This window comes from Dasypus novemcinctus, chromosome 3 (genome assembly GCF_030445035.2).
Source record: "Dasypus novemcinctus isolate mDasNov1 chromosome 3, mDasNov1.1.hap2, whole genome shotgun sequence".
Taxonomy (NCBI): domain Eukaryota; kingdom Metazoa; phylum Chordata; class Mammalia; order Cingulata; family Dasypodidae; genus Dasypus; species Dasypus novemcinctus.
The window spans coordinates 61,956,152-61,971,007 of record NC_080675.1 but is presented as its reverse complement, the minus strand read 5'-3'; the positions used below and the strand labels follow the sequence as shown (position 1 = coordinate 61,971,007).

Below are 14,856 nucleotides of genomic sequence, written 5' to 3'. Positions count from 1 at the left end.
ATAAAACATATGTGCAAACACAATCCTCCTGATCTCCAGCAACAAGTACAGACAGTAGAGGCAGAAGCAGCAATAGCCCAGGCCCAGGCCCAGCCTCAGGCTTAGGCTCAAACTCAAGCCCAAGCTCAAGCCCAAGCCCAGGTCCAGGCCTCCTAAGCATTGCATCAATAGCAGCAGACACAGCTACCACACTCCCAGTTCCCAGGGACAACCCCCCAGGGTGGGGGTGGTGGAGACAGTAAGCCCAACCCTCCACCCTAGTGTTCCTTTGATCTGACCCCTTAAAAGATGGCAAAGCATCATAAGGACATCTGCCTCACTGTCGTTACCAGCATCATCCAGCTGGAGCATGTGGCCAACTCTTAGGAACCTGTGCTGCCACCCACTGGGGAGAGGGGAAAGAAACTCTGGTCCCTTCTTTCTCCATTTCCTCTTGGTGGGAAAAGTCCTCTTCTTCCCTGACAGGGGCCTCTATCTCCTGGGGCCTCAGGCATGGCCATCTTTCACATGATACCATCCTTACTCCAACTCCTATTCAAAAGGAACATCAGCTTTCCTAACTGGCAGAGGAATACTGAGCTGGCAGTATAATCCAGCAGCCTACCCTCCCAAGCATAGCTACTGAAATTTGGGTGTAGTGTTAAAGGGAAGGATTTGCTATGACCTCAAAGAAACTTGGACAGTGTGGGCACTTAACCTCTCCTTACCCTCCTCATTCTCAAAGTTAGGGCTGAATGAAGACTAGAGGCTGGCCCTCCCAGATATCAGAAAGAAGGGAGCCTACATGCTATCTGTTCTGTTCTTGCCTGGAAAAGTACAGAGGTTGTCATGTGCCCCAACACCATGAACCATTTTCTTCCTCTAAATGGTCTCACTTTACTTCCTATCTAATTCTGGAGGAGATTTGGGTGGAGATCAGACCTCACTTTATTTGTAAGGGGCAAAGGGCTGAGATGTTGGTCCCCAAGGGGCTGGAGATTTCTGAGGTGGTCAAGAGTGGCTTAAAAGTGTGGGTCAGGTTTTCTTTGGAGCCACTATCCCTTTTCTCTGTCAACCAAGGTCTTATATTCTGTCTTTTCATCCCAAACTCCATGGAGCTAGGGTACTTTGTGTTCTCTATGAAACCCCAAAACAAGGGGCATTGCAGATAAGGGAGAGAGTTCAGGGCAAACGAAAGGACTTAACTTAGCTCCGTAGATGTCACAGTCAGTTGCTAACCATGGATTTATATACAGATATATATACATATATTTGTATGCATGTGTGTACGTGTGAGTGTGTGTGTAGATACATACATGGCCACCTTTGTTGTAACCATTTCTGTATTTACAAATGCATCATCTTTAAGAATTTTTATATTTGATGTTTTGTTTCTTTTTTTTTTCCCTTCTCCCCTCCTGTCCTCTGGCCATGGCATTTTAATTTCCTTTTGTCTTTTTCTTTTCTAAATCATGGCAGATTTTAGAGAAAAGAGAAAATGGAAAAAAAAAAAAAATCAGGAAACCAGTTGTTATAAAGTGATTTAAAAAAGAAAAAAAAACCTATGTACAAAACAAGGGGTGTTTTTTAGAATACTGTATAGAAATAATTCACGTAAAAGGAAAAAAATATGTCGTGGGGATTGACATTCATGATTCAGTGGAGGAAGTAACTGCAGATGTGGTACAAATAGCAAGAAAACTAGAATTAGAAGTAGAGCTTGATGATGTGACTGAATTGTTGCAATCTCATGATAAAACTTTATGAGCGAAAGAAAATGGTTTCTTGAGATAGAATCTCCCCCTGGTGAAGATGCTGTGAACATTGTTGAAGGACAACAAAAGATTCAGAATATTACATAAACTTAGTTGATAAACAAGCAGCAGGATTTAAATGACTGATTCCAATTTTGAAAGAAGCTCGACTGTGAGTAAAATGCTATCAAACAGGATCGCATGCTACCAAATCTTTCATGAAAGGAAGTATCAATCGATGCAGTAAACTTCAGTACTGTCTTATTTTAAGAAACTCCCACAGCCACTCCAACTTTTGGCACCCACCACCCTGATCAGTCAGCAGTCATTACATCGAGGCAAGATCCTCCACTAGCAAAAAGATTACAACTCACTGAAGGCTCAGATGGTGGTTAGCATTTTTTAGCAAGAAATTATTTTTAAATTAAGGTATAAATATTTTTTTAGTCATAATGCCATTGCATACTTAATAGAGCACCGTATAGGGTAAACATAATGTTTTATGCACTGGGACACCAAAAAAATTGTGTGCTTGTTTTATTGCAATATTTACTTTATTGTGGCAGTCTGGAACAGAACCCACAGTATCTCCAGTGTATGCCTATATTCTGTTTTTTTGTTTGTTTTTTAATGTACCAGGACTGAACCTGGGACCTTATACGTGGGAGACCTGTGCTTAACCACTGAGTCACGCTGGCTCCCTTGAGTTGGTTTTTTCATTTGTTTGCTTGTTGTTTTTGTTTTTCTCTAGGAGGCACTGGGAACCGAACCCAGGACCTCCCATGTGGGAGGTGAGTGCTCAACTGCTTGAGCCACATCTGCTCCCCTATATACTGTTTTAATTATTGCACAACAAAAACAAACAAGTAGAAATGTTGGATGAAAATATAGGTACAGATAGAAAAAACCTAAAATGGCAAAACATGTGAAAAAACACTTCACAAAAGGTATTCTCCAATAGGTCAATAAATATATACTCAAGGTCATTAGTAATCAAGGAAATTCAAATTAAAACGACAATGTACTACTACGTATACTTCAGGAAATGGAAATTTAAAAGTTTGAAAATACCAAGTACATGAATTTGTAGAGCCACATGAACTCTCATGCACTCTAGTAGGAATGTAAACTGTATAACTGAGCTTGAAAACTTTTTGGCATTATCTGTTAAATCTGGAGATTATGCACACATCCCTGGACTAAGCAATTCCATCCCTGAGTATATAACCTAGAGAAATAAAATGCATGCACATGTGTACAAAGAAACATATATAAGAATGTCCATACCAAGTGTTGTGAGTAATAGAAAAATACTGTCTATCAAATAGCAAAGGATAAATACATTGTGGTATATTCAACCAATTGCAGAAAAATAACCTTGAATGACACCTTATAATATCAATGAATCTTATGAATATAACTTTCAGAGAGCAATTAGGCAAAAATTCAATTAAAACAAAGAAGTTATTCAGATTAAAAGGAAAAAGTACAACTTCCTTTATTTGCAGATGACATGATTCTATACATAGAGAATCCTGAAAAATCTACAAGAAAGCTATTAGAACAAAAAATTTCAGCTAAGTAGCAAGATAGACTGACATGCAAAAATCTGTGTTTTTATTCACCAGCAATGAGCAATCTGAAGAGGAAATCAAGAAAAAATTTCCATTTACAATAGCAATTAAAAAAATAAAGTGTCCTTTATACCCTTTATAATCAAGGATATAAAGGACTAGAACATGGATAACAAAAAAAACAGTTCTAAAAGAAATCAAAGAAGGGAAACGGACTTTGGCCCAGTGGTTAGGGCGTCCGTCTACCATATGGGAGGTCCGCGGTTCAAACCCCGGACCTTCTTGACCCGTGTGGAGCTGGCCATGCGCAGTGCTGATGCGCGCAAGGAGTGCCGTGCCATGCAAGGGTGTCCCCCGCGTGGGGGAGCCCCACGCGCAAGGAGTGCTCCCGTGAGGAAAGTCGCCCAGCGTGAAAAGAAAGAGCAGCCTGCCCAGGAATGACGCCGCCCACACTTCCTGTGCCGCTGACGACAACAGAAGCGGACAAAGAAACAAGACGCAGCAAATAGACACCAAGAACAGACAACTGGGGGGGGGGGGGGAATTAAATAAATAAATCAATCTTTAAAAAAATAAAAAATAAAAGAAATTAAAGAAGACTTAAATATATGGAAAGATATTCTATGGTCATGTATTGAAAGACTAAATACTGTTAAAATATCAATCCTTCCCAAAGCAATGTACAGATTCAACACAATTCCAATCAAAATTCCAACAGTCTTCTTTGCAGAAATGGAAAAGTCCAGCATCAAATTTATATGGAAGGGTGAGAGACTCTAACTAGCCAAAACCGTTAGAAAAAGAAGAACAAAGTTGGAATACTTAAACTTCCCAACTTTAAATTTTATTACAAAGCTACAGCAAAAAAAAAAAGTCTAGCACTGGCATAAGGACAGACATATAGACCAATGGAATTGAACTGAGAGTTCAAAAATAAACCCTCACAACTACAGCCAATTGATTTTTGACAAGGGTGCCAAGTCCACTCAATGGGGAAAGAAGTGTCTCCAACAAATGGTGCTGGAAAAACTGGATTATCCATGTCCAAAAGAATGAAGGTGGACCCCCACTTCATACCATATACAAAATTTAACTCAAAATGAATCAAAGAATTAAATTAAGAACCAAAACTATCAAACTCCTTTAAGAAAACTGAGGGAATCATCTTCAGGATCTTGAGTTAGGCAATGGTTTCTTAAAACTTCACACCAAAAGCATGAGCAACAAAAGAAAAAACAGTTAAGTGAGACTTGATCAAATTTAAAAGCTTTTGTGCATCAAAGGAGCTCATCATGAGAGTAAAAAGAAAACTTACGGAATAGGAGAAAATATTTGGAAAACACAACTTGATAAGGGTTTAATATTCAGACTATATAAAAAATTCTACGACTTAACAACAACAAAAAAGACAAACAACCCAATTAAAAAATGGGCAAAAGACTTGAACAAACATTTCTCCAAAAAAAGATATACAATTGACAAATAAGCAAATGAAAAGATGTTTAACATCATTAGCTATTAGGGAAATGCAAATCAAAACAACGAGATAGCATTTCACACCAACTAGAATGGCTACTATTGAAAAATGGAAAATAGGTGCTGAGAGGGAAGCGGAAGTGGCCCAGTGGTTAGGGCGTCCGTCTACCACATGAGAGGTCCGCGGTTCAAACCCTGGGCCTCCCTGACACATGTGAAACTGGCCCACGTGCAGTGCTGATGCACGCAAGGAGTGCTGTGCCACACAAGGGTGTTCCCACGCTGGGGAGCCCCACGCACAAGAAGTGCGCCCCGTGGGGAAAGCTGCCCAGCGTGAAAGAGAGTTCAGACTGCCCAGGAATGGTGTCACACACACAGAGAGCTGACAAAACAAGATGACGCAACAAAAAGAACCACAGACTCCTGTGCCGCTGACAATAACAGAAGCGGACAAAGAACACGCAGCAAATAGACACAGAGAACAGACAACTGGGGCGGGGGGGAGAGAAGGGGAGAGAAATAAATAAAATAAATAAATCTTTTTTAAAAAAGTAGGTGCTGAGAGGATATGGAAAATAAGACTCTTGTTCATTGTTGGTGGGAATATAAAATGTTGCAGATGCTGTGGAAAATAGTTTGGCAGTTCCTTAGAAAGTCAAGTATACAATAACCATATGACCTAGCAATCCCCCTTCTAGATATGTACCCAAAAGACTTGAAAGCACAGACTCAAACAATATATCTGCATACCAATGTTCATAGAGACATTATTCACAAATACCAAAAGGCAGAAGCAACCCATATGTCTATCAACAGATGAATAGTGGTATATACATACAATTGAATATTACTCAGATGTAAAAGGAATGAAGTTCTGATACATACAACAACAATACAGATGAACCCTGAAGACATCATGTTGAGTGAAATAGGTCACACACAAAAAGGCAAACATTGTACGATCTCACTGACATGAAATAATTAAAATAAGCAAATTCATAGTCAGAAACTAGAATACAGGATACCAGGGGCAGGAGTGGGGGGTGTGGAGTAGGGAATGAGAAGTTAATGCTTAATTGGTACAGAGTTTCTGTTTTGGGTGATGGAAAAGTTTGGTAATTGATGGTGGTGATGGTAGCACAACACTGTGTATACAATTAACACCAATGAATTGTTTATTTGAATGAGGTTAAAAGGGGAAATTTTAGGTTGTATATATGGTACTAGAAAAAAAACAACCATAGGACTGTTGAACACAAAGAGTGAACCCTAATGTAAACTATGGACTACAGTTAATAGCATAATTATAATAATATTGTTTCACCAATTGTAACTAAGTTACCCCACTAATTCAAAATTCTAATAAAAGGGAAACAGTGTGTATGTGTGTGTGTGTGGGGTTATATGGGAACTCTGTATTTTTTCATGATTTTTCTGTAAATCTAAAACTTCTCTAATTAAAAAAAAGAATCAAGATGTTTTCTAAGGTCCCTTGAGAGAAGTTAGACATTTTAATATATTTTATTTTTATGAATAAAAGTATTTAAAAAAAATATTGTCAGGTCAAAACCAGTTTTTAGGCCTCACAAATGCAAGTACCTTTCACCAAAGAAGCTTTTATCTTACCTTTAATAATTCAAAATAGTGCCAACAATGGTACACTGGCACCAGCATAAGGCGTGGAAGGACATAACGAACTGCTTCTTTAAAACCATCAGCAATGGACTGCAAAGCAAAAAGACGTAATAGTATACCTCTGATATCAAGAATATAAAACAGCAGTACCTAACAGAAGTAGCTTCGAGAAATACTTATCAAAACTCTAATGGAAAGTATATTTTATATTGAAACTGAAGTGCTATAAATAAGTTTGTTTTTTTCTTCCTTTTCTCCTTTAAGTTATTAGGTAGAAAAATACATACCTCTCTTTTCTCTTACAGGGTGAAAATAACTTTCACCATAGTTCTTTACAACAGTTCTCTCCAAAATGTTTGGCTCCCATATCCCCTATAGTTATTTTGAAATACTATGCACCCTCCATACAATTTTACATTGTTGTCTGAAATGTTTTAAGTTTAGTTACAAAAGTTGTAAGGGGATGTTGTATATTATAGAGGTAATTTAAATATACTTCATCACAGCACTGATGAAATAAATTGCAGATTTAGCTCATTTAATTTACGAAAAATGTCTGTCATATTACTTAATTGACAAAGCCAATCCTCACTTTCAAAACAAACAGCCAAGTCAGCCTTGATTTCTGTCAGAAATCCGACTTAACTTATAAATTCAAATAATCATGTTAATGTCACTATCTCAAGGACTTTAAACATCTGGAAGGACCTACAAGTGCTTCTAATCAGTTCATCCAGGTATGAGAATGTTACAAGCCTCCCTCTCCTTCATCCCAGTGTCCAATGAACGATGAAGTACTTAAAAACAAAGGTTAATATCCATTCCTGTGACAACCACCTCACCTCTTCATTCTTAGAGACGACATGTCATAATATGACATGACATGGCATTACATTTAGGCTAGCCATGAGTTTTTATAAATCTCTACCTCCTTCTTTTGTAAACTCTGTTTGCTTTGCAATGGACTCTTCCTCAGGAGCAATACATTTTTTCCCTTGGTGGTACTTTAGAGGCTTTTAAACCTTGGAGCAATGCATTATGGGAAATTCAATATGGTAAAAGATAATGTGAAAGGGAAGTTAGAAAAGAGAATGCAAAGAACCCAAGGTTCTCAGGCAGACTGAAAACTGATTCCCTTAAAACTAATCGGTGTCTTTATATCCCCTGAAAAATCTTAGTGTGTACCTAGGGAAAGGCAAAGCCCAGCTGGAAAACTACTACTCTAGAATAAATGATTCTCTAAAATTAATAAATTTTAAAAATTTATCACTCATGTTGATTTAAAATTGTTTAAGGTAAATTAATTTGAACTGGTATTTCTCTCCATAATATTTATGGGCTAAAGCAATACATAACATGAGGAAAGAATCCAATACGCTGCTTTTAAAAAATATCCTTTCTGGGTGCAGATGTAGCTCAGTGGTTGAACACCTGCTTCCAATTACCTCCAACAAACAAACAAAAAAAACCTGGAAAAAAATCCTTTAGTAAATACTCCCATAATTCTCTAACTTTATCTGAAGTTAAGTTATAATTTGTTCAACAGATTTGTTACCAGGAATGCACAGAGTCAAACTATTTTCCTACTTAAATATTACTTTCTTTTAGCATTTAACCAATAAATACAGTGATTTTAATTGCTCCTGATTTTTTTATATATAGTGCTGTAACTGGAACCAAGATGAAGTTCTAAAATTAGTCTTTAAAGAGGGTATATTTTTGAGATAGATATGGGTGAACAAAACTATGGACTCTCAACAAACACTGACAGGGTTCTGCTTAACTATGGAATCATTATCATTATAGAGCCTATCTAATAAGAAGGGTCATTGGAAGACCCTGAGGACTTTTATGTCATATAATTTATATGTACTTTTTATATTAACTATTAATGAAGCTTTATATCTAGCTTAATAAAGTTACAATATCTATTTGGTTAAATCCATTTCTATATGTTGTATATTTTATTCTAATTCATATTAAAGTTAATCTTATTTTACATTTTTATTAAGTGTTGCTGTGTATTATTTTTAAAAAGTAATCTTCAAAGATCATCTATGTTAAGTAATAATGAAATGTCTACTAAAGTGTATTCTAACACTTTAATGCCATTTATTTACAGTGTAAGAATTCCTCTAATAACAACACGAGCTAACATTTATTGAGAATTTAATACAACAAGCATTATGCTTAGTGCTTCACATGTATTCCCTATTTAATTTTTATAAAAACTGTAAGAAGCACATATTATTGTCATCATTTTACAAATAAACTGAATCTCGCAGATAAGGTGACTTAAAATAATACAACCATTGGTCCAAAGCCAAAAGTTCTGATTCCAATGCTCATGTTCTAAAAAGTATGCTGAATGTCTAAAGAAGTTTTTTTGAATGAAACATTACTCTTAAACAGAATGAATTTTTAAAATGAAAGTTAATATACTATAAATGAGTTTTGCCTGAAAAGGGCCTTTGCCTAATTCTTTCAATTTCGTTAAATATTTGGGGCAATAGCTTAATAAACATTCAAATCTCACAGCAAAAATTCCTAAAAATTAGAACTGAAACAAGAAATGAGTTATGATTTTAAAGTGTATGCAAAGATCTTATAAGAGACTGCCCCATTTAATTAATGTTTACTTTATGGTATATAAGAATATATAAGATTTTACTTTAAAAACATATTTATTTCCTTGAGGTAAATACTGAAAATCAGGTGCAATATTTATTCCGTATTGATATATTACTGAGAGTAGAAGAGGATAATGAGAATACCCATTTAAAAAGTCAGAGAGAAGATGTTACATTCAGATTTAAATACATTATATTTTGAAATATCTACGGGATATCCAAGTGAATTAGTCCAGTAGGTAATGGGTTATAAGGAAGTGTGTACACACACCCAGATCCAGTGTCAAAAGAGAATCATGGCCTGCATATAAATAGGAGTCATCAGTATACAGGCAGCAGGTATAGCAAAGAGTATGGATGAAGTCCCTCAGGAGAGCACAGAGGGACAGAAAAGGGACTGATCACACAAGCTGGATAATATCTATAATTAAGGAAGCTGAGAAGAAGAAATCAGAGAAATAGAAGGAAAATTAGAAGAAAGCAGTATAATGGAATTCAAGGGACAAGATGAGGAATAACAAATGCTACAAACATAAATATGAAATTAAAATATCCACTGGATTTGGCAGGTAGCTTAGTTGTCAAGGGCAGTTTTTAGGGCTATATCCTGGATAGAATACAGATAGTATTGGTTTGATGAAGAATGGTAAAAAAAAAAAAAAAAAAAAAAAGATGATTGACTACAAAGGGAAAAAATGAAAGGGGTGAGTAGCTAGAGAGGACCAGTGAAGCAAGGTTTGTTTGACTGACTGATTATTTTAGGATTTGGCATATTTACATGCTGAGGGGGAAAAGTCAGTTGAGATGCAGGAAGTTTCCATAGCTAAGTGATCAAGCATCACCTGTACAATGTAACCTCTGTTGTACAGTTCAGAGAGTAAAAATGTGATTTGATTTGTTTCTCTAGACTTATTTTCATTTTATTTGTTTTGCCAAATCAATTAACTTGCATACAATCCCTTAAATGAGCATTTATTTCCTTTAAATCATAGGCCTCATCAAGGCTATTCTAGTCCTTATGATTTCGCCAGCTCTTTTTCCATTAGGGAATAAAATCCTAAATAGCTCTCCAGATACAACTCTATATCCTAGATCTAGAATGTACCAGATTATTTTGGTCAACCACTATTTGTGACGTTGTACAATGAAAGATTTCTACATTAATGACAGACTGAAATAACTCAAGGCAGAAAACAGAAGGCAATCTAAAATAGGCTTAGAATTAACAAAATGTATGGATTAGATGCTGAATTATTTCTTCAATTACTCTGAAAAGAATTCTAGAAATACAAATATTTTAAGGATAAGATGGTGAAATATCTCTTTACCTACTTTATAAAAAAATAACATTCAATTTAAGTTTACCTGAAAGTGCAGAGCAACTGCAGGTCTGGCCATCAATTTACTGAAATATTCATTAAACTTTGGTGAAAGAATGTCCTGTGATAATGTTTCATAAGGATCAAATGCTTGCTCCTATTTTTTTAAAAAGGAAAATGTGTTAAATATAGAAGAATATATTTTATACTAATATGGTACAGATTATCTAATAGCAAATATTTATTTATTCAAGCCCTCAACTAGGTTTCCAAATTCTATTGTCTACTTTTCAGGAACAAGCAATAATTATGGGGGCAACTGAAAAAAAATTTTAAATGTAAGTAATGTCCATAAGCAAGAGATGACAAGAGGCTACTGATCTTGAAATAAAATAGGTCACCGACTTTGTGTCACAAGAATCAAACAGTTAAAATGGTTAGGTATATTTATCTCCAGTAAATGAAAAATACATTTATTAATGAAAGATGACTGGGTTTTGAAATTTTATTAGGCTCAATTAAGTGGAAATGAGTTAACACTTAGGATTCTTTCAAAGGAAGCCAAAAGTGATATCCCTATTTTGTCCACTCTGTGTTTTCAAAAACAGAAAAAGAAAACAGAGCAAAAGGCTAATATACAATAAAATTACAAAGCAGAAACTGACCATGTTTTGTCCAATTTTTATGTTAAAATAAATTCCTATTATTTGATAATAACCAATACCCCCAATTTTTAGTTAGAACTAATAGATTCATTTCATTTTTGCATTTTAAATATACAATGTTTTTGAACCATGATATCTTTAAGAGTACAGCCAGATAATAACTAAAAAAGAGTTGAGGTAGTCATACTAATATCAGACAAAAAAGACTTTAAGTTAAAAACTGTTAGAAGAGAAAAAGAAGGAAACTATATATTAATAAAATGGTCAATCCATCAAGAAGAAAAACAATTATAAATACTTGCGTACCTAGTCACACACTGCAAACTATATTAGGGCAACACTGACACAACTGAAGAGAGAAATGGATATCTTTGCAATAATAGTTGGACAATTCAACATATCATTTTCATAACTGGAAAGAACATCTAGACAGAAGATAAATAAGGAAACAGAACACTTGAACAGCAGTATAAGTGAATTAGACCTAAGAGACAAAATATAGTATACCGCACTTAAAAACATCAGAATATCCTCCTTCTCAAATGCACAAGGATTATTTTCCAGGATAGATCATGTATTAGTTTACAAAATAAGTCTCAATAAATTTTAAAAGATTGCAATTATACTAAGCATCTTTTCTGACCACAATGACTAAAGCTGGAAATCAATAACAGAGGGAGAACTGCAAAATCCACAAATACACACTCAAACCATCAATGGGTTAAAGAAATAATCACAAGGGAAATCAGGAAATACCTTGAGACAAATGAAAAATATATATATATATAAATTTATGGGACACAGTGAAGGCACTGCTCAGAGGGATATTTATAGCTCTAAATGCTTGCATTAATAAAGAAGAAAGAGCTCAAAAATCATACTCAATGGTGAAAGACTAAGAACTCTCTCTCTAATATCGAGAACAAGACAAGGATGCCCACCATCACCCACTATTATCCAACATTATATAGGAAGTTCTAGCCAGAGCAATCAGGCAGAGCAATCCATATTGGAAAGGAAGCAATAAAACTTTCCCTATTTGCAGATGACATGAACCTATATGTAAAGAATCCTGAAAGATCCACAAAAAAACTACTACAGCTAATAAACAAATTCAGCCCAAAGTGGCAATGCACAAATATCAGTGGTGTTTCTCTTCACTAATACTGGACAATCTGAAGAGGAAATGAAGAAAAAATTCAATTTACAACAGCAAATAAAAGAATCATACATTTAGGAATAAATCTAACCAAGAATATAAAGGACTTCTCTATGGAAAACAACTAAACACTGCTGAAAGAAATTAAAGCACCTAAATAAATGGAAGTACATTCCATGCTCATGGATTGGAAGACTAAATATTGTTAATATGTCCATTCTACTCAAAAGCAGTATAAAGATTCAATGCAATTCCAATAAAAAAAAATTTTTTTTTAAAGATTTATTTATTTATTTAATTCCCCACTCTCCTTCCCCAGTTGTCTGTTCTCTGTGTCTATTTGCTGCGTCTTGTTTCTTTGTCCGCTTCTGTTGTCGTCAGCGGCACGGGAAGTATGGGCGGCGCCATTCCTGGGCAGGCTGCACTTTCTTTCGCGCTGGGTGGCTCTCCCTATGGGGCGCACTCCTTGCGTGTGGGGCTCCCCTACACGGGGGGGACACCCCTGCGTGGCAGGGCACTCCTTGCATGCATCAGCACTGCGCATGGGCCAGCTCCACATGGGTGAAGGAGGCCTGGGGTTTGAACCGCGGACCTCCCATGTGGTAGACGGACGCCCTAACCACTGGGCTAAATCCGTTTCCCTCCAATCAAAATTTGAACAGACCTATTTACAGAAATGGAAAAGCCAATCATTCAAATTTATATGGAAGACTGCATGACATTGCATTGACAAAAACAGGCCATTGTATATTTTGTCATAACTTTCAAAATAGTGTGGGACAAAGTGTAAACTATAATGTAAACTATAGTCCATGGTTAGTAGCAAAGCTTCAATATGGGTTCATCAACTGTAGCAAATGTACCACACTAATGAAGGATGCTGTTAATGTGGAAAAGTGTAGGAGGAAGAGGGAGTAGGGTGTATGGAAATCCCTTATATTTTTTATGTAACATTTATATAATCTAAATCTTCTTTTAAAAAAATTATTTTAAAAATTGTTTATATGGAAGAATAAGCAGTCCAGAATAGCCAAAACCATTTGAAAAAGAACAAAGTTGGAAGGCTCACACTTCGTGATTTTAAAATTTATTACAAAGCCACTGTAATCAAAACAGTATGGTACTGGCACAAGGACAGAACTATAGACCAATGTAATTGAATTGAGAATTCAGAAATAAACCCTCACACAGATGTATGACGAGAGTGCTAAGTTCACTCAGTAGGGAAAGAACAGGCTTTTCAACAAATGGTGCTGTGAAACTGGTGAGCCAAAGTAAAAGAATGAAGTTTGACCTCTATCTCACACCACATACAAATATTAACCGAAAATGGGTCAAAAGATCTGAATATACTAACTAAATATACATAACTACTAGAAGAAAACATAGGGAAACAAACAGGACCTTGGGTTAGGCAGAGGTTTCTTAGACTTTAAATTAAATGTACAAGCAATAAAATTTAAAACTTTTCTATATCAAAGGACTTTACCAAGGAAGTAAAAAGACAACCTACAGAATGGGAGAAAAATATTTGGAAACTGCATATCTGACAAGGGTTGAATATCCAGAATATATAAAGAACTCCTACAACTCAACAACAAAAGGCAAAGAACCCAGTTTAAAAAACAGGCAAAAGACTTGAATAGACATGTCTCCAAAGATAACACAAATTGCCAATAAGTGTAGGAAAAAGTGCTCATTGTCATTAGCCATCAGGAACATGCAAATCAAAACCACAGTGAGATACCATCTCAGAAGTACCAGAATGGTTACTGTTTTAAAAATGGAAAATAAGTGTTAGAGAGGATGTAGGGAAATAGGAACTATTGTTCATTGTTGGTGGGTATGTAAAATGGTACACCCACTATGTGTACCAAACAAAACAGTTTGGTGGTTTCTCAGAAAGTTAAATATGAATTACCATATCACACAGCAATCTCACTTCTAAGTATATACACAAAAGAATTGAAAGCAGGGACTCGAACAGGTATTTGCATACCAATATCCAGAGCGGCATTATTCATCATTGCCAAAAGATGGAAACAACCCAAGTGTCCACTGACTGATGAATGGATAAACAAAATGGGGCAAATACATACAATGGAATACTATTCAGCATTAAAAAGGAATAAAGTCCTGATACATTCAGCAGCATGGATGAACCTTGAAGACATCACGTTGTATGAAATAAGCCAGACACAAAAGAACAGATACTGCCTGACTTCATTTATATGAAATAAGTAGAATATATGAACTCATAGAGACAGAAAGTAGATTAACAGGGGTAGGGGAAAGGGAATGGGGAGTTAATGAATAATGAGTATAGAGTTCCTGCCTGGGGTAAAGGAAAAGATTTTGAAATGGATGGGTGATGGCAGCACAACATTGTAAATGTAAGTAACTACCACTGCACCGTATAATTTAGAATGGTTAAAATGGATATACTACTCTCTTCATAGAACATGGTATTATTTAGACATTAAAAATTGTGTTGGGGGAAGTGGACGTGGCTCAGCTGATAGAGCATCCGCCTACCATATGGGAGGGTCCAGGGTTCGATCCCCAGGCCCTCCTGACCTGTGTGGTGAGCTGGCCCAGGTACAGAGCTGCCGCATGCAAAGGTGTGCATCCTGCAAGGATAGCTGCTCGGAAAGAAAAAAGCACA

The 14,856-nt window shown here is 36.0% G+C and overlaps 1 protein-coding gene across 1 annotated transcript in view; it reads right to left on the bottom strand.

The window, feature by feature from the left end:
* Positions 1-14,856, bottom strand: part of SOS2 (SOS Ras/Rho guanine nucleotide exchange factor 2) — a 136,562-nt gene that overhangs the window by 62,913 nt on the left and 58,793 nt on the right. The window contains exons 7-8 of the mRNA XM_058293450.2: positions 10,414-10,524; positions 6,410-6,508 (exon numbers count right to left, since the gene is read on the bottom strand). Of these exons, the coding sequence (XP_058149433.1) occupies positions 6,410-6,508; positions 10,414-10,524 (210 nt within the window). The remainder of the gene's footprint in view (positions 1-6,409; positions 6,509-10,413; positions 10,525-14,856) is intronic.